At 46.4% G+C, this 18,197-nt stretch overlaps 2 protein-coding genes across 11 annotated transcripts; one reads left to right on the top strand and one right to left on the bottom strand.

The window, feature by feature from the left end:
• Positions 1–1,073: 1,073 nt before the first annotated feature.
• On the bottom strand, positions 1,074–8,502 carry EXOSC1 (exosome component 1). Of its 2 annotated transcripts, XM_077779180.1 has the most exons (8): positions 8,436–8,502; positions 8,215–8,330; positions 5,842–5,916; positions 4,765–4,853; positions 2,633–2,666; positions 2,049–2,099; positions 1,834–1,918; positions 1,074–1,502 (listed from the first exon to the last, which is right to left on the bottom strand). In XM_077779180.1, exons 1-8 carry the CDS (start codon positions 8,500–8,502, stop codon positions 1,396–1,398), a joined length of 624 nt encoding a protein of 207 aa, XP_077635306.1. In that variant the 3' UTR covers positions 1,074–1,395. The 2 variants fall into 2 exon arrangements, with proteins under 2 accessions (XP_077635306.1, XP_077635313.1); XM_077779187.1 differs by lacking the exons at positions 8,215–8,330; positions 8,436–8,502 and having other exon boundaries at positions 2,626–2,666.
• A 160-nt stretch (positions 8,503–8,662) lies between these two features.
• Positions 8,663–18,061, top strand: ZDHHC16 (zDHHC palmitoyltransferase 16). Of its 9 annotated transcripts, none has more exons than XR_013338814.1 (12): positions 8,663–8,838; positions 12,564–12,811; positions 12,992–13,186; positions 13,335–13,423; positions 13,784–13,812; positions 14,411–14,544; positions 14,679–14,726; positions 15,582–15,667; positions 16,322–16,445; positions 16,633–16,677; positions 16,875–17,042; positions 17,474–17,557. XR_013338814.1 is itself a non-coding variant. In XM_077779098.1 (12 exons), the coding sequence occupies exons 3-12, from the start codon at positions 12,569–12,571 to the stop codon at positions 17,777–17,779; spliced, it is 1,299 nt and encodes a 432-aa protein (XP_077635224.1). In that variant the 5' UTR covers positions 8,664–8,838; positions 9,222–9,407; positions 12,564–12,568; the 3' UTR covers positions 17,780–18,061. The 9 variants fall into 9 exon arrangements, 8 of the variants coding, with proteins under 8 accessions (XP_077635224.1, XP_077635243.1, XP_077635216.1 ...); XM_077779098.1 differs by lacking the exon at positions 16,875–17,042 and adding an exon at positions 9,222–9,407 and having other exon boundaries at positions 8,664–8,838; positions 17,474–18,061; XM_077779117.1 differs by lacking the exon at positions 16,875–17,042 and adding an exon at positions 9,163–9,407 and having other exon boundaries at positions 8,664–8,838; positions 17,474–18,061.
• Positions 18,062–18,197: the final 136 nt, after the last annotated feature.

Here is an 18,197-nt window from a genome sequence, read left to right as displayed (position 1 = left end):
CAAACTAAATAAATAAATTTTACAAATACATAGATTAAAAAAAAAGAATGGATATCTCTTAGTTTTGTCCTTCTATTCCCCCTGCAGGTTTTCCATGCTTCACCTTCATCCCTTCCTCATCCCCAAACCTGCATGTTCATTCCTGCTTCTGCACTTAAGTTTCTCTTTCTGCCTTGAATATCTTCATTTCACTACCTAAGTTCTTCAATTCCTTTCACTTCATGTCACAGATCTTTCCCCTGGTCACCTCACAAAACAGTGTTGTGATCCTCTTTTCAGTTCAGATTTAACAAATATTTCCTGGAGTACCCACTAATCAGTAATACTATATTTACCTAATTACTTTCAGAAGTATTCACATGCACCCTTAATCACAACATGTTCTATCATTTTCACTAAACCATAATGTTTCTAAATGAGGGGATGTATATAAAGTACTTGATCCAGTACCTGACACATAGTAAGTACTCAATAAGCAGAAGTGCTTAAAAAAAGAACATTAAAAAAAATACAAAAATGACTTGAGATGAGGCTTTTCCAGAGTAAGCAAGCACTTGACACATGTCAATTAACAGGTACAGCCAGGCAAATCCCTGCTCTGAATGTCATGATGATTTTTATTTATTAAAAAAAATTTTTTTTAATGTTATATATATATTTTCTTTCGAGAGAGACAGACAACATGAGCAAGGGAGGGTCAGAGAGAGGGGAGACAGAATCAGAAGCAGGCTCAAGGCTCTGAGCTAGCTGTCATCACGAAGCCCAATGCAGGGCTCGAACCCATGGACTGTGAGATCATGACCTGAGCCAAAGTCGGACGCTTAACTGACTGAGTCACACAGGCACCCCCCCCGCCCAATTTTTTATTATTTATTTTGAGAGAGCGAGAATCTCAAGCAGACTCCGAGCTGTCAGCATGGAGCTCAATGCAGGGCTCAAACTCACAAACTGGGAGATCATGACCTGACCCAAAATCAAGAGTTGGTTGCTTAACCGACTGAGCCACCCAGGTGCCCCATGCCATGATGCCTTTTAGATTTCTTTCCCTACTCAAGACAACAGAAACCATAAAGTCCTTTTAGTAAAAATGTTTTCTTTGTCACAGCAAAAAATATGTATTTGTAAGACTGTCAGAAGGAACAGATTACTTCCAACATTACTAAATAGTTCATTTGCTGGCACCTCCAAAACAGAAATTGATTACTCAAGAAAATGAAATCCATTGCAAGGTTCATAAGAAAAATACTGACAGTCAAAGTTGCTGGTAGATTTTTCTAAAGGTGGTTGCTGGCCAACACAAGGTGTGTGAATAAAGACAAAGGCTTCCTGATGTTGGGTTCATACATGTCCTCTTAGAAACAGCTTACCCTTCCCTGGGGTGTAAAATGTAGCTTCTTAGGTCTGCAAGAATTCAGGCTGTACTCGGGCCACTTTCCGGAATTCTTTAGTGTGAGTCTTCGGGCACTGCATCTCACACCAGCTAATGGGAACCATCTGGACACCTGGAAGGGAAAAGCGGCTGTTGGAGCTGGGACCCCAAATGTTTGCCTAAGACCCTTCCTTTTTCAGCTGCGTATGAACTGAAGTGTCACCAAGCTACCCAGTGAACCTCACCTCTACAGAAAAAGCCTGGTTTGTTCCACTGACTTAGGCAGTAAATCCTCCCCTTTCAATTATACAAGGAGAATCATTCCAATCTCAGTAGTAACTATCAACACTCACATCACTGCCTAGATAATTAAAAAACAAAGGTAATAAGAGAAAACAGTGCAATGATGCCAAACCATTAGCTCCCAGGGAAAGGTAAGCATGTGGAAGCATGGACAAACTCACCCGATTCACCATGGGCCACCACTACCCCAAGTTCATTTTCAGCAGTGGTCAGGAGGTAGTTGGACTGTGCGTCACCCAGGGAGATCTAGTCACATAACACTGGTTAAGGAAAATGACGTGTTTTAAGTCTCCCCTCCCACGGCCACTTGAGCTGTTTTCCACTTCTACTTCTTGTTTTCACAAAGGACCACAAGACTGCTAGGAATAAAGGATACCACTTTGGCCAGGACAATGTCACCTGGGCGGAAACTCTTATAAATCTCAACCTGTAAACAAAGAACAGGAATGTTAAGTGAAAGCTCTGTATCAGATCCACATGAAACTATTAGTCCCTCTGGTAAAGCCAGTCTTTTCAAGCCCACGGGTAGAAGTCATCATTAGTCAAGTCAATCAACAACTTTTATTGCTTCTACAGCATCATTACATACATGAATGATTTTTAATTTAGTAACCTGATCAGGAATCTGACTTGGACAAAAGGTACTATAGTTGGCTAAAGGTACTATGGTTGGCTCTGAAAGGATCCAGAGTAAATCTGAGACAGTAACAAGGAATAAACACCTGGCTTCAAAGGCAAGGAGTAAATTAGCCCCCTCTGGTCAACAGAGCAAACAAAAATCCTAGGGAGAGGAAAGGGACAGTGAGGTGAATTCCACACTTTCCAATAGGAAACAAATTCCTTGGATCTTGGATCCACATTCCCACAGATGTTTGAAATTCACTAGATTAATTTAAAAGGACTGAGATTCCTAAAGCCATGAGAGAGGGAAAGAAAAAAAAAAAAGAACCAACCAACAACCTTGTCTTTTTCAGTAGCTCGGACATCTTCCTTGCTGTAAAGAATTAACAGAAAGATTAATTATCTATGAGAAAGATAAAAGAAAGAATTACCTTGCAAAATTCTAGTAGACAAGAGCTACAAGAGTAGAGAGAACAAGTCATAACTGGAACCCAAATGCCACCCAGAGAAGCAGGGTGGAAGCCCTCCCAGTCCTCACCCAGAAGAGAAAACCACATTCCCATTCTGGGGTCACACAGAGCAGCAGCAGCAGCAGCAGCAATACTTCTGACTAGAGAAAAGCAGATCAGATTTGGCAGGAAAGGATAAGGAACTTTGCTGCCTTAGGGGAGCTTGAACAGAAGCACTATAGAACCACGTGCAATCCTGAGGGTGGAAACAGCCTCAGAAGTTAAATTATCTAGCTCACAAGAATTGTTTGTCCCTTCTCAAAAAACCTATAGGAAGGGGTACCTGGGTGGCTCAGTCGGTTAAGCATCCGACTTCAGCTCAAGTCATGACCTCATGGTTCGTGGGTTCAAGCTCCACGTTGGACTCTGTGCTGACAGCCAGCTCAGAGCCTGGAGACTGTTTCGGATTCTGTATCTCCCTCTCTCTGACCCTCCCCTGCTCATGCTCTCCCTCCTTCTCTCTCTCAGAAATAAAAAAAAAAAAAACATTAAAAAACAAACAAAAAAACCTATAGGAAGAAAAAATCTATTTTACCCACCAAACTTTTCTTTTTTAAAAAAATATTATTTTTAAGTGGCGGCACCTGGGTGGCACAGTTGGTTAAGCAGCGGACTTTAACTCAGGTCATGATCTTGCAGTTCATGGATTCAAGCCCCACATTGGGCTCTGTGCTGATAGCTCAGAGCCTAAAGCCTGATTTGGATTCTGTATCTCCCTCTCTCTCTGCTTCTCCCCCACTCCCACTCTCTCTCTCAAAATTAAATAAACATTAAAAAAAAAAAAGGGGGTGCCTGGGTGGTTCAGTCGGTTAGGTGTCCAACTTCAGCTCAGATTATGATCTTACATTGGGGCACCTGGGTGGCTCAATCAGTTAAGCGTCCGACTTCGGCTCAGATCATGATCTTGCAGTTTGTGAGTTCAAGCCCCGTGTCAGGCTCTGTAGTGACAGCTCAGAGCCTGGAGCCTGGTTTGGATTCTGTGTCTCCCTCCCTCTCTGCCCCTCCTCCACTCACATTGTGTGTGAGTCTCTCTCAAAATTAAACATTAAAAAATTAAGTTAAAAAGAAAAAGATTTTAAGTAATCTCTACACCCAGCATTGGGTTTGAATTCACAATGCTGAGATGAAGACTTGCATGTTTTATTGACTGAGCCAGCCATGTGCACCTTACCCACTAAGCTTTTTCATGTCTTACAATCCTTGTGTTTAAACTGTAATTAAATTCAAGAAAAGATTTCCTAAAATGACTTCTACTTAGTTTCAATGTTTAGTTTTGAGAGAGAGAGAGAGAGAGAGAACGCAAGCAAGCGAGCAGAGAAGGGGCAGAGGGAGCAAGAGACACAGAATCTGAAGCAGGCTCCAGGCTCCAAGCTATCAGTACAGGGCCCGATGTGGGGCTCAAACCCACGAACTGCAGGATCATGACCTGAGCCAAAGTGGGATGCTTAACCACTTGAGCCACCCAGGTGCCCTCCTTCTACTTTGTTTCATAAAAATCATCCTGCCTCACTAGTCTCTAGCTTAGTTCAATTCTTTTCATTTCATTTTAAAGCTTGATCTTGTTGGGGCGCCTGGGTGTCTCAGTCGTTTAAGCATCTGACTTTGGCTCAGGTCATGATCTTGCAGTTCATGAGTTTGAGCCCTGCGTCACGTTCTGTGCTGACAGCTCAGAGCCTGGAGTCTGCTCTGGATTCTGTGTCTCCTTCTCTGCTCATGCTGTTTCTCTTTCTCTCAAAAATAAAAACATTAAAAAAATTTAAAGCCTGATCTTGTTCATATTTTTGTTTTGTCCTAGTTCATATATTATAACATTTTCTTTGGACACTACTTGGAAAGAATCAAAGCACAAAGAGGAGAGAGACAGGTATAAGAACTAAAATGGCTCCAAAAATTCCAGTTCCCTGTACTCTCCTATCTCATTCCAGGTGCTGCGGCAAATATGAAGACACAAATTCTTCTTACCGGATAGTTCCTCGAAAAGAGTTCTTAAGTGGTGTAGAACCCACATATAGGATGTGCACTTTGGCAAAGCGCGAATTGATGCTAGAGACCTGTGGGACCAAGAACAGATCAGCATTAGAGTCTGTGCAGCTGTCAGCTCGAGGTGGCAGAAAGTAGGAATCAGCAGGATTTTAGTCCAAGCAACCTTACTAATTACAGAATTTAAGATAAACTGACCTTTACTTAACTCCGCATAAATGATATGTATCTAGTAGAATGAGAATCACTCTGGCCACCTAACAAAGTTACCGTGGGCGTCCAATGAAATGTGGAATAGATCTTGAAAAATACACAAGACTAACATAAATAGACACAGGACATTATAGCAAATATAGATCTTAAACAGGTTTCACTAAGAGCGCTAGAGAGTGGACTGAATTTAAATGTAGATTTCAACTACTGCACAATATTTGGATCACTGCCTCTTCAGTTATTTTCAGAATAACACACAAATTTTCTGCTAGAGCAATTTATAAGGAGAGCAACTATGAGCTACAAGTTAATTTAACCTGCAGAAGGTGGGGATGGGCAGGGTATACTGATGTATTACACTTACTGATCAGTACAGCATCAATTTTAGTTCCCCTGAAACACCCTAAAAGACCTAAAATTTAACAGGAATGTGAGAGTATAAGGTCTTTTGCTTCTCTGCAGGGAAAGATCTCAGCTTCAAGATGTTAAAAAATAGGCCTCCTTATTAGCCTTTGACATCTGTTTCCCAAACTGCATACTCAGGGAATCAGCTCAGTGAAAGAATTATGGGTGCCTGAACTTGGCTGCCTTGGTCATTATTCTAGAACTTTCTAGGCCAGCACAGTCCAGTAACACTGTGATGACAGTAGTGTTCTGTGCTGGCCAATAGGGCAGCTGCTAACTATGTGTGGCTAGTGAGACTGAGAAAATGTATTTTTAATTTTATTTCAACTTAAATGGCCATATATGGTTAGTGGCTATCATATTAGATAGTGTAGTTTTACAATGATCACGATTTCACCACTAAAACAGGTTTCTTAAGCAGGGAGGTTAAGACCAACTTACCTTACAGGTTACAATAGCCCCCACATCTGGTAGTAATTGGGATTCTGTTTCTCTCATCACAGAAATGACAGGAAGCTATAGAGAGAACAATAAAATGTGAGTATCCGGACTAGGCCTTGCATAAAGTTATTTGTGGCTTAAGAGTAATGTAGGAATGCCTTGGTCCATAGCTGAGGTCACGAGGACAGGTGGGCTACAGACTCATCTGTGCTCAGAACAGACAGCCTTAGAAATTTTAGGCAATAGGAGTGTAAAGGGACCATTCTCCAAGGGAAGAATGCTGCTACAATGTATAATCTAATACTTTCCGATCAGTTCTAACAAGTATTTTGGTGATTTTCTTGGAATATAACCAATTATCTGTAATCCTGGATAACTTGACTCTTTCCTCCAAAGTTATACTACTTCCTTCTCTTTCTCATTTTATTGTACTGGCTAGAATTTCAAATAAATGTTAATATAATAATGGCCATACTTGATTAATGCTATTTTAAGGGAATACTTGTAGTTTTCTCCTTGAACATGGTATTGGCTATTGCTGTAAAACAGATATTTTGAGCCTCATCTTTTATTAATCTCTCCCTTGTTCACTATGCTTCAGTTCCCTGGTCTTCTCTGAGTTTCACTAACTCATTAAATATCTTCCCATGTCAGGATTTCTATTCAACCTTTTTTTTTTCTATCAAGACTGTGCTCTCTCCACCCACTTAACTCTTATTTGTCCTTTAGATTCAGTTTAAACATCATTTCTGCTGACTAGGTGAATTTGTCTATTACATATTTTCACGATAACCTATAATAGTCTTTCAAAGCAGTCATCACATAAGTAGCCACACACTCCTTTGAACATTCACTTGTTTACAATTTGTGTCTGTGTCCCATGACAGCAGGGACCATGTGTATTTGGCTCATTACCATTTCTCTAGAGGTCCACACTGTGCCTGGGACATGAAAATGTTCTATTTCTATGAAATGAACAAACTTAGAAATGTTAAAGGGGTGCCTGGGTGGCTTAGTCGGTTAAGCAACCAACTTCAGCTCAGATCATGATCTCGCACTTTGTGAGTCTGAGCCCCACGTTTGCCTCTGTGCTGACAGTTCAGAGCCTGGAGCCTGCTTCGGATTCTGTGTCTCCCTCTCTCTGGCCTTCTCTCGCGCACCTCTCTCTCAAAAATAAATAAACATTAAAAAATGAAAAAAAATGTTAAAGACATTCTCACAATTGATTGAATAAAATATCTCTCATTTTACATAGGAGGAAGAACCTAAAAACCAGAGAGTTCAAGTTTCTAACTTAGAGCAGAATCAAGATCTAGATAGTCAGTACCTAAGTGTTCTAATTCTGAATCCTCTTTCTACTATGTTACTGGTCTTTTTTTCTTTTAATATTTATTTATTTACTGAGAAAGAAAAAGCATGTGTGAGAGGGGGGAGGGGAAGAGAAAGAGGGAGAGAGAAATCCCAAGCAGGCTCTGTGCTGCCAGTACAGAGCCTGATGGGGGACATGAACTTAGGAAATGTTAAGATCATGACCTGAGCCGAAATCAATAATCCAACACTCAACTCACTGAACCACCCACGCACCCCTACTATGCTATCTGTCTTTAAGCTGCTTCTTCAAACACTGTTTATCTGATCCTGGGCTAATCCTGGATGAGTCTCTGGAGCTAGGGAGGGCAGTATTAGGCATTCAACAAACATTTATTGAGCATTTGCCTTGTGCTAGGCACAAAAGGTATTGCTTTCATGGAACTTAGAGTCTAGTAGGGAACATGTAACTGAGTGTTTCATTATATGCAGAGATTAAGGCGTGGAAAGAAATTCAGTTCCTTGTGAGAGTTTAACAAAACAAACAAAAGCTCACAAAACTCCTATCCTTGACTGGCGAGTCTGGGAGAGCTTCTCTGAAAAAGTGATGCTAGAGAAGCTATATGAAGGGTAAGTGGGACCTAAATAGGCGAAGGAGATGCGCGTGTTCCAGAGGCGTGCGTACAAAGTCTCCGTGGCAAGAGAGAGCTTGGCCCATTAGCTACAGTGAAAGAAGCCAGTGTGACTAGACCGCAGAGAGTGAGGTGGGGACAGCAGAGCGAAATGAGGCTGGAGGGGTAGGCGACCTTCGGACAAGATTCAGCCCGCTGCAGGGCTGAGTCTGCCTCTGCTCGGCCTCTGACCTTCTTCTGCGAGCGTCGGCAATATAACCAGGCCAGACCGACACATCTGGTCCGTGGCGGCTAAGTGCCCAGCAGAGGAGACCCCAGCCTGAAGATATCTCAGGGACCAGCTGTCCTACTGCTGAGGCAGCAAAGACGCGTCCGTAAAGCAGAAGAAGCCTAAAAGAAAGAGAAGGAGGAAATGGGAAGTGGCCTCCTTTACCGCTCCGTTCTCGCTGGTCTTCGTCAGGCAGCCAGCAAGCGACGAAAAGATGTAGCCGTGTCGGGTGTAGGTGCCGCTGCCCGGGCTGCCCTCCTCCAAGTTACACAGACGTTCGCCTGAAGAAAAACGCTGCATCAGTCACGGGTGCCCAGAAGGTGTTAGCCATCCAGACTTCCTGCCTCTGTCTCACGCAGAAATCGCCACGGACCCCGCACACTTACCCGGAATGCAGTACCTCACGGGTGGCGCCATGACTGCCACTGGAGGGAAACGACGTCGACTTCTCATTGGCTAAAGTCCAGGAGCCGTTCTGCAGTAAAAACCGCGTCAATTGGTACGATTTGTCACGTGATCTTCGGAGCCTCCGGGAAACTTTATTTCCCAGGTTACCCCGGGACGAGTCCGGGGGCGGGGCTCCGGAACTCCTGCGCTTGCGCTTGCGCCTGTGGTCCAGGATGGGCTGGCGGCGGGTCCCAGTCTGCAGGCTGGTGCTGGGGGTGGCGGGCGATGGTTGGTTGGACTGAGCGCGGCCCGGCCGGGTTGCAGAGCTGGAGGGGTTGACAGTGAGCGGCGACGGAGGCTGTGGGGTTGCATTTGGCTGACTGGGGAGGCGGCAGGCGGCAGGTAAGAGCGGAGCCGCGGACTTTGCTACCCAGTCTTGACCTTTTTTCTAGGGTCGGGCCCCGTGCGGGGCCTTTTCGTCAGCCCCAGTTCCTGTTCTTTCCTTGCCCCGCCCTGCACGGCCGTACCCTGCCTGGCGGAGTGCACCCTCCGGGCAGCTGTAACGCTTGAAGCATGGAAGGAGGCCACCCCAACTTGCCCATTTCACAGATTTGGAAACTCAGATCCAGAGATAGGATTTAACTTGTCCAGGATCCTCGGAGATAGTTCAAGGTAGAGCCCAAACCGGAACCCAAGGTTGTGTTTTTTGTTTTTTTATACTTCCAGTCCATCGCACTTTGACCACGCCACCCCCGTTCAGAAATAAAGGCTTTTTGTGATTGCAGCTTCACATCTTAAGGTCGGATCCTCTCAAGCGGAGTTCAGGTCGTGTGGGCCCGTCCTTAACTTTTTCAACCATGTTAGTCCGGAACGAAAGTCTGCACGCGAGTAGAATGTTGCTGTTACTGATGATTGACAACTATTGCTTAAGAAAGCAGACATCCTGAGAGCAGCGTCTTTGTCCAGTTGAGGTTTGCTACGACTTTCATTTCAGTTTCCCTTGCCTTTTGGTGGCTTTGGAATATGCCCCTGCCTGTGTAGACCCTCCAACCCTCACCAATCCAGTTTCCCCTTGGAAAACAGATGGTGACTTAGAGCCTTGGAAAGAGGGGAGTGCTATGGCCTTCAATCCCCTCTAATCTGGTGGCAGACGTCACTATGGTTTGTGGTTACTACTGAGGGATCAGAGTGCTAAGGGCTTGTGCTTGGGGTGATAGTGAAGCTCTGCTTCTCTGTTTTCTCCCATGTTCATGTTCTTTCCCCATCCTCTGCCACAACACACACAAAATCGCACGATTTTTTTGAATTCTGCTTTGGTTCAATTTCCTAAGAAACGAGGAACTCTGTATGTTCAAGTGTGGCCCCAAGGACCACATATCTCTTCCCTGGAACATCCATACTCCCTGAACCCCACTAAGCTAAAATGAGCGGGAGGGGGTTGACTCTAGACTTCACTCCGATCTGATCTGTAGCTCTACAAACTTTCAGTTTACATGTTTGGGTTCATTTCTGGTTGGATTTGTGTTATAAAATCCATTTAAGCTTTTAAGTGCTGTGATTCTAACAATGGTTTCTATTTCTTTTTACTGATCATGAAGAAAGATAGTAGCAGATACTTAGTGTTACTGCATTGGCAGGAGTGCACTTGCTGCTGCTTCTAGCACAGATAGACATCTGACTAACCTCACCATTTTTGCATCCTCTGTTTGTTCAACAAGTACTTATTATTTCTGTGAGCCAGGTATTGTGCTAAGCATTTGTAGCCATTTCATTTATACCTTAACCTAGCGTATATATAGATTCTTAAAAGGTTAGAGCTGGAGGGGACCTTAGCATTTGACTCTACCCTGTCACTGAATGGAAACACAAGGAAATTGAATTCCAACAGGGTTGGCTGATTTGCCCAAGGTCACAGAACTACATAAGGACAGAATTGAACCCTAAGTAATCAAGTTATGGGATAGATGAGAGTTGGTAAGTCTTGTCCTTGAGGCAGGCAATTCCTATAGAGTCAGGAATTCCAGAGGTGGTTGAGAACAATATGAAAGGTGGAGAATCTGAAAAGGAATGTTTCTTGTTTTTGGAAACAGGAGAGATGGCATATAACTCGTGTTTATTAATAGGTGAGGAATGCATCTTATTTGCAAGCTATCATTATAAAGATTATTTTAGCAAATAGGAAAAAGCTTTCCATTAGCCACCATAAGGGAATGAACAATGGTGTGGCGAGTCTAAGTCACTTGGATTTCTTGCGAGGTAAAATTCTTGGCTCACTCTTAAACTTGACTGTGACCGTACACTATTTTGAAAAATCTTGCTTCAAGGTGTGCCTGGGTGGCTCAGTTGGCTAAGTGTCTGACTCTTGATTTCAGCTCAGGTCATAATCTCATGGTTTGTGAATTTGAGCCCCGTGTCAGGCTCTTTGCTGACAGTATTTCAGCTCAGGTCATAATCTCATGGTTTGTGAATTTGAGCCCCATGTCAGGCTCTTTGCTGACAGCGTGGAGCCTGCTTTGGATTCTCCTTCTCGCTCCCTCTCTCTGTCCTTTCCTCCTCAAAATAAAGAAAAGAAAAAGAAAATTCATGCCTCTAGCCATATCATGGTTCTAAGCAACAGGACTCCCAACTCAGGGGAAGTAGGAAGCCTGAGTTTTTACTTTCTCCCTTTATACACTGCTCCTTAATTCTCTTAGCTCCAGTAGGTGATGGGAATAGCCAGTTTCTTTATCCTGATGCAGAGAGTAGGTCCTTACTGAATCATCTTCTCGTTCTGTTGGCCTTGTCTGCTGGATTCCTCTTTGCCTTAGGTCGTTTACAGAACTTATGGAAGGCGTTTCTTTGAAAGGCCTTCTGTGATAAGCCAGTGTGCAAGGAGAGTACCTTGCTCCAGTTACTGAACTGAAACCATCCCTACAGTGGAGCAGCCTCCTCCAGTTTCTGTTGGGTTTTGAGCTGCCTTTTAAATAAGTCAGTGGAGTTGCTGAGGACACAGTAGCCCTAGGAGGAAATCAGATAATTTCTTTTCTGGTAAGGGCTTTAATCTGCAGAATTGATGAGACTGTCATCAAAGGAGTCCATGATTTTTGTTCTGGACATTACCTGGGCAGCTGACCTCGCATGGCTATTGGGTGAAGTAGAAATCACATAGAGGAGAAAGCACTTGCAGAGCTGGGAAGGCTGGTTGGGAAGCTTGGGGCCAAGGGCAGCAGCTGCAGAGAAGACTTGTCCAACTAGAATTGGGCAGGGGAGACTCAACACTGGAAGGGTAGGCTCTGTGGTCTTCATGAGCCACCACAGGGAGGCCCCTCACCCACTGCCAGTGTCTCATGCCTGTGTGTTATTCTGCTGTAAACACCTGAAGTTTTCTTGGCTTTTGTATCATTGGGGTGGAGCTGGGACTGGAATTGGAGACAGAGCATCTTATGTCATGCAGAGGGTAGCTGAGGTGTCCTGACAGGAGACAGGGAGTCTCGTGCTACCAGGTTGGGTCTGGTGGCCTGTAATGTCAGCTCAGAGGAAGTAGGAAAAAGGATTATCTTTTGCTAAGACTCAGCACCAAGGAAGATCTAGATGTAGGATCCACGTGCGATGTACTCACTCCCCCACCAGCCGTTTTATGGTGAAGAGCAATTGTTAGGAGGTAGGTCAATGGGCTAGAGCAGGCAGGATACCCCAGGAATCCTTTGCTATGGTGGCCGTGCCCACAGAGGCATGGTGGCAGCTTTGTGCATGTCAGCTGTGCTCCACCCAGTGGTCTGTCTACACATAGAACTCCAAAGACCTTGCTTTGGCTTGGAGCTGCCATCCTTTCCCTTAGCCTTTTACTGTGGGTGGCCCTTTACTCTAGGTGTACATCTTTTTGGATTTGCTGTGCACCCAAGTGGTGCAATGTAAGTGGGATTTCTGCAGGCTCAGAACTTCCAGACCCTACCCCATGTAGTCTGGTTGGGACACTGGCACCACCCATTCCATACAGAAGTGGAGTAATCTTCCTACGTCCCATAGCTGGTGACTGGCCCAGCTGGGCCTCAGTTGTTTGCCTTTAAGCTGGTGCTCTGGGCCTCCTCCCTGGTGGGGTAGAGAGGGACAGGACCGGAGTGGCTTCTCACAATGGTGTGCTCTCCTAGGAGCCATGCGGGGCCAGCGGAGCCTGCTGCTGGGCCCTGCCCGCCTCTGCCTGCGCCTGCTTCTGCTCCTGGGCTACAGGCGTCGCTGCCCACCTCTGCTCCGGGGCCTGGTACAGCGCTGGCGCTATGGCAAAGTCTGCCTGCGCTCCCTGCTCTACAACTCCTTTGGTAGCAGTGACACAGCTGTCGATGCTGCCTTTGAGCCTATCTACTGGCTGGTGGACAACGTGATCCGTTGGTGTGGGGTGGTGAGTGATGATACCCAGGGAGGAGGAAAAGGGACGTTTTGGGGTAGCAGGACATGTATCTGGTGGACCCACACTGGGTTTGGGACCCGCAGTAGCCTCCTACCCCAGGGAAATTCCTGAGTCTACCCTTGGTGTTGGGAACCTCTCACCGTGTCTACCTGACCTCACTGGTGTTGGCAGGTGTTCGTGGTGTTAGTGATCGTGCTGACCAGCTCCATCGTGGCCATCGCCTACCTGTGTGTCCTGCCTCTCATCCTCCGAACGTACTCAGTGCCGCGGCTCTGCTGGCACTTCTTCTATAGCCACTGGAATCTGATCCTCATCGTCTTCCATTACTACCAGGCCATCACCACTCCACCTGGATACCCACCCCAGGTGGGTCCCCACAGGGGCATGCGGAGGGAGAGAGCTGCAGGCTGCGAGAGCCAGTCCTAGGAGTGGGGAGGGAGAGTGCCTTGGTATCTTTTGAGGTGCAAAACTTTGCTGCCACGGTTGTCATGATGCTCTTCTCCCTTTCGCACAGGGTAGGAACGATATCGCAACAGTTTCCATCTGTAAGAAGTGTATTTACCCCAAGCCAGCCCGAACACACCACTGCAGCATCTGCAATAGGTGGGTCTTGGCTTTGCTTATTTTGCCCCTTTTGTTGTAGCCCTAGGGTAAAATGTAGGCCTAGAGTTTGAGAAGATGTTTATGAAGTCTTTTCACCAGGCAGTGCGCCCTCATGTCATGATGCCTGGTCCTCAGAATGGTCCTGAGTTATGTATTGTCATCACTTGTGGAAACAGAGAGATGAGCTAACCTTGTCCAAGATCATGTAGCCAATGAAACAGGGTTTGAAGCAAGGCCTGGTTGTCTTCAAAGTCTGTGCCCTTTCCACTCAGCAGGATGCTGGTCCTTGTAGGAAAGGATTGGCACTGACATCTCAAGAACCTTGGCCACCGTAACAGAGCCTGTGTCCCTCCCTCACAGGTGTGTGCTGAAGATGGATCATCACTGCCGTATCCTTTTATTGTCTCTTCTGCATGAGGCCTCCTTCTTTAGCTCCAGAGCCCTGCACCGAGTGAAGGGCCACAACCACAGCTTCTAGCATCCCTTCCTCAAAGAACAGTGGGCTCATGAAAAGTTAGAAGAGGAATGGTGGGGCCTGGCCATCTCCTGGGGGGAGCAGGAGGCTTACAGGCAATATGGGACACATCTTGGAGGAAGGCATCTATTCTAACAGTTTGTTAGACTGTCATGCTAACATTTGTGGGATGGAAAGAGATGTTTGGGCTTCAGGTTGTCCACTGGGCATGCCAGATAGAACCACTGGTCCCCTTCTGCTGTCCCAACAGATGGCTGGTTTTAACACCAGCTAGGTTCAAGTATTGGCAGATTCATTTTGCTGAAGATTTCATTTTTCATGATTTTCCAGGGGGACTGGTGAGGGCTTTGAAAAGCTTTAACGTCTGGAAATAGTCCCATATTTTCCTGCTTTGGGAAATAGTTCTTGGTGACTGGAGGCTCTGTGTTTGGATGATGCCATCTTGAAGCCAAGAATCAACCAGAGAGACCTGAAGCTGTGTTTGATCTTATCCTTAATCCTTCCCCCACCAGCCTGGCTAAACAACTGTGTAGGCCACTATAACCATCGGTACTTCTTCTCTTTCTGCTTTTTCATGACTCTGGGCTGTGTCTACTGCAGCTACGGAAGTTGGGACCTTTTCCGGGAAGCTTATGCTGCCATTGAGGTGAGCCCACAGCTAGGAGCAGGGCAGCTCAGTAGAATTTTGGGGTGTGGAATCTGTCCCTAAGGAGTGGGGCTGGTAGCACCCCTACCCTAGAGGCCTGAGAGTATAACCAGCACTGTTTTCCATCCCCTTAGAAAATGAAACAGCTCGACAAGAACAAACTACAGGCGGTTGCCAACCAGGTGGGCCCTCCCCATGCCACTGCCTCCTGCTGCTCAGGCCAGGGGTACAGAGTTGCTGAGGCAGCGGGGGCCCACCTGCTAGTGGAGTTGTAGATGCTGGCTGAGGGGCCTCTTGAGACTGGATCAGGGGTATCCTGGGAGGCTGTCGGCCATGGGCAGACTAAGTGGCCTGGGGCCAAGCTGGAACTCCCTGGTGTGTGACAGTCTGGGGCTCTCTATCCCGTTTTCACCTTCTTTGGGCTGAGTGGGGACTCTGCCTTGGTGACAGCCTGAGCAGCAAGGAGTCTGTGTTAGTCTGTGTAATGGGGTTCCAGGGGACAGGGACCAGGCTGGGCCAGTCTGATCACCTTTTGCTCCTGGTCTTTCTGCATCCATGCCAGGCCTTCTCCTGGGCCTGTTAGGACCCCTTATTTGGAAAGATCTTGGGCTCATGATTATACCACTTAACCTCTGCTGTCCTTTTAGTCCTTAGTGGAGCTCAGTTCTTGCTTATTCTTGCATTCTGGGCCTGGGCCCGGCCTCCTCACTTGAGGATTGCAGGCACACAGTGAGGGAGTTCTAGCTGGGGAGTGGAGCGGCTTCCCCTGGAGCCCCATTTGTGTTGTCAAACCTGAAGGCCCAGGGTCGGCTCCTCCTGTGCTTTGCCATCCTGTCCAGACCCGCTCTGCCCAGTGTTTGTCTACATGGTGATGCCGCCGGGCTTGGCCCACCCATCTGGCTGCTGCCCTGACTCCTCTGTGGCTTACCTCCCTATTTTCTCATCCTGGGCTTGGGTCACTCACCTGCCTGCAGGTGCTGGGGGCTGTGGTGGAGATCAATAGAGCAATGAGCCACCTTGCTCTTCTCTTTTTCTAGACGTATCACCAGACCCCACCACCCACCTTCTCCTTCCGAGAAAGGGTGACTCACAAGAGTCTTGTCTACCTCTGGTTCCTGTGCAGGTATTTAACACTCATTTTTGACAGCCTAAATGGGGGGCAGCTTCAGAAAAACCTTTTCCAGTGCCCACGTGTAGGCAGAGACCCAGGCCTGTGTCATCTGCTGCTGTTCTTAGCATAACAGCTTGGCAAACAATCAGTGCTTCATTTTCTTCAGCCTTCTGGGGCCGGGAACACTAAGGATGCTAGCATTTAGTGTTAATGTGCCAAGGTAAGTTAAACTACCTCCAGGTAGGGCGCTGCATTTTCCAGGTGAGGAAACCCCAAGAGGAGAGGTGAAGTGAGTTGTGTGATACACAGCTGGGAATGGGAGAACTGTGATCTGAATTGCATGCTGCCATTCTAATCCTGCTGTTTTCATTACCCACTGCACTTTCCTGAGCATGGGTATTTTAAGAAGTACAGAACATTGTTATTAGTAATGCAGACTTAATTTCCCTACCTTTCTTCCCACATAATTTATTCTTAGCTCATGTTGATGCATTTTCATTGATGCTTTCTATAAATGTAGTGAGGTAAGAACTCATCTAGGATGTGGGCTGGGACTTCAGCAGAGAGGTCTCTAGCTAATCATTATTGCTCAGCTCAATTTCAGACCTACTTGTAGCCTCCCCCTACCACCAAGCTCCCCACCAACCCTGGCCCCTCTTTTCTTAGTTCTGTAGCACTTGCCTTGGGTGCCCTAACTGTATGGCATGCTGTTCTCATCAGTCGAGGAGAAACTAGTATCGAAAGGCACATCAACAAGAAGGAGAGACGTCGGCTGCAGGCCAAGGGCAGAGTGAGTAGGGCTGAGGGCTTGGGGTGGAGGGTAACTGATCCTGTTGTCCTGAAAACAGAGGCCATGGTCAGGGCCAACAAGGGCAGGCATGATAAAAGGTCAGAACTTCAGCTAACCTAGGCCCGAAAATTAGGAGGGAGATAAAATAAAAGGAGTTTGTAGAAACCTGTATTTCTCTCGGCTCTAGGTTTTTAGGAATCATTACAACTACGGCTGTTTGGACAACTGGAAGGTATTCCTGGGTGTGGACACAGGAAGGTAAAGTAGAATATCTAGACTAGTGCTGCCCACCAGAACTCTTTATGATGGCAGAAGAAATGTTTGGTACCTACATTGTGTAAGACACAGCCACCAGCCATATAGGGTTGCTGAACACTTGGAATGTGGCTGATGCACCCGTAAATTGATTTTTAATTTTATTTTTACTAGTTTAAATAGGCACATGTGGCTAGTGGCTACCGTACAGGACAGTACAACTACCCTGGGAGTAGAGATCATTGTTCGTTTGAGCCAAAGGGGCTTAAGGCCAACATGCATGAGGCTTACAGATGACACAACAGAATCCTGAGAAAGCAGTGGTCCGTAAGGGACCTCTAGGTAGGATATGGTGACTACCCATCTCCTCCCATTTGTATGCAGTATCTGGAGTTCAAGCCAACAATGTGTGGGATTGCAGTAATCTATTGTAACAGAGTTCCCAAAACAAAAAAGTTAGCTCCCTTAGCCTGAGACCAGGGTAAATCAACTTTTCAAATTGCAACTCCAAGGCAGTAATAACTAGACGACCAGAAGTACCTGCCTCCCCCCCTTTCCCGTCCTCATTATATTCCTGCCTGTCACTGCTTGCAGTGACCCCTCAGAGGTTTAGCTTGAAACCTCTAAAGGCTTAGATATATTAGAACTTATGTTACTTTTGGGATTAATGCCAAAGTAGCTTCAGGATATCTTGATTCCTTGCTGAGGAATGAGGATCAGAAAGGAAGACCAAGAACTCTTAGAACTCAGAGACATTCTATCTTCTCTTGTAGGCACTGGCTTACTCGGGTGCTGTTGCCTTCCAGTCACCTGCCCCATGGGAATGGAATGACCTGGGACCCCCCTCCCTGGGTGACTGCTCACTCAGCCTCTGTGATGGCAGTGTGAGCTGGATCATACCTGTCACAGCCTGTGTGCCACTCTGCTTCCTGTACTGTCTCAAGGGCCTCCAAGGACAGCTTCTTGGAATCCTTGGGCAAAAAGAATCAGTGGGCCTGCCTCCGAGTACCATGCAGGGACGACTCCAGGACCAGTCTCCTGGCCACTGCAGAAACAGGCATGATGTGGAGAAATCCTAGGACTGATGTCCCTTTACTCAGCTCAGGCAAACTGAAGTTCCAGCCCCAGACTGGAGATTAGGCAGCTAGCAACCTTGCCGGGTGCTGACCCCGACCTCCTCCAGGTTCCAGCACTGGGGTTGGCCACCATCTCTTCCATGTGCTGTCTGAGAAAACACCTGAACGGTAGAGCGGAGATCCTGGCTCCTCAACAGGGCAAAGACACCAGGCCTACTGCTGAGGTCACTGCCATTTCTCACATGCTGCTGAAGGTGAAAAATAAAGGTATTTGATTTTTAAAGATCTATAGCTTTTCATTGCCTTTACTTTAGGCCAAGGAAGGGGAAAAGTCAGAATCGAGACCGATTAAGTAGGTGTTCTGGTCATGCTTCCTATGCTCTACTTGGAGGGGTGGATACCCTGAAGAGTTCTTAGCTAG

Source organism: Crocuta crocuta, unplaced genomic scaffold (genome assembly GCF_008692635.1).
Source record: "Crocuta crocuta isolate KB4526 unplaced genomic scaffold, BGI_CrCroc_1.0 scaffold170, whole genome shotgun sequence".
In the NCBI taxonomy this organism is placed as follows: Eukaryota; Metazoa; Chordata; class Mammalia; order Carnivora; family Hyaenidae; genus Crocuta; species Crocuta crocuta.
The sequence above is the reverse complement of the archived record's forward strand: the minus strand, read 5'-3'. Positions and strand labels throughout refer to the sequence as shown.

Bases quoted from the DNA above. Each gene is read 5' to 3' on its own strand.
- EXOSC1 (XM_077779180.1), bottom strand. From the start codon at position 8,502: ATGAGAAGTCGACGTCGTTTCCCTCCAGTGGCAGTCATGGCGCCACCC. The intron at 8,331-8,435 runs GTAAGTGTGCGG...GTTTTTCTTCAG, and splicing joins CGTGAGGTACTGCATTCCGG to GCGAACGTCTGTGTAACTTG. The intron at 2,100-2,632 runs GTTGTTGGTTGG...CTTTGTTTACAG, and splicing joins GAGCTACTGAAAAAGACAAG to GTTGAGATTTATAAGAGTTT.
- ZDHHC16 (XM_077779090.1), top strand. From the start codon at position 12,569: ATGCGGGGCCAGCGGAGCCTGCTGCTGGGCCCTGCCCGCCTCTGCCTG. The intron at 13,813-14,410 runs GTATCCTTTTAT...TTCCCCCACCAG, and splicing joins GAAGATGGATCATCACTGCC to CCTGGCTAAACAACTGTGTA. The intron at 14,545-14,678 runs GTGAGCCCACAG...CCATCCCCTTAG, and splicing joins AAGCTTATGCTGCCATTGAG to AAAATGAAACAGCTCGACAA.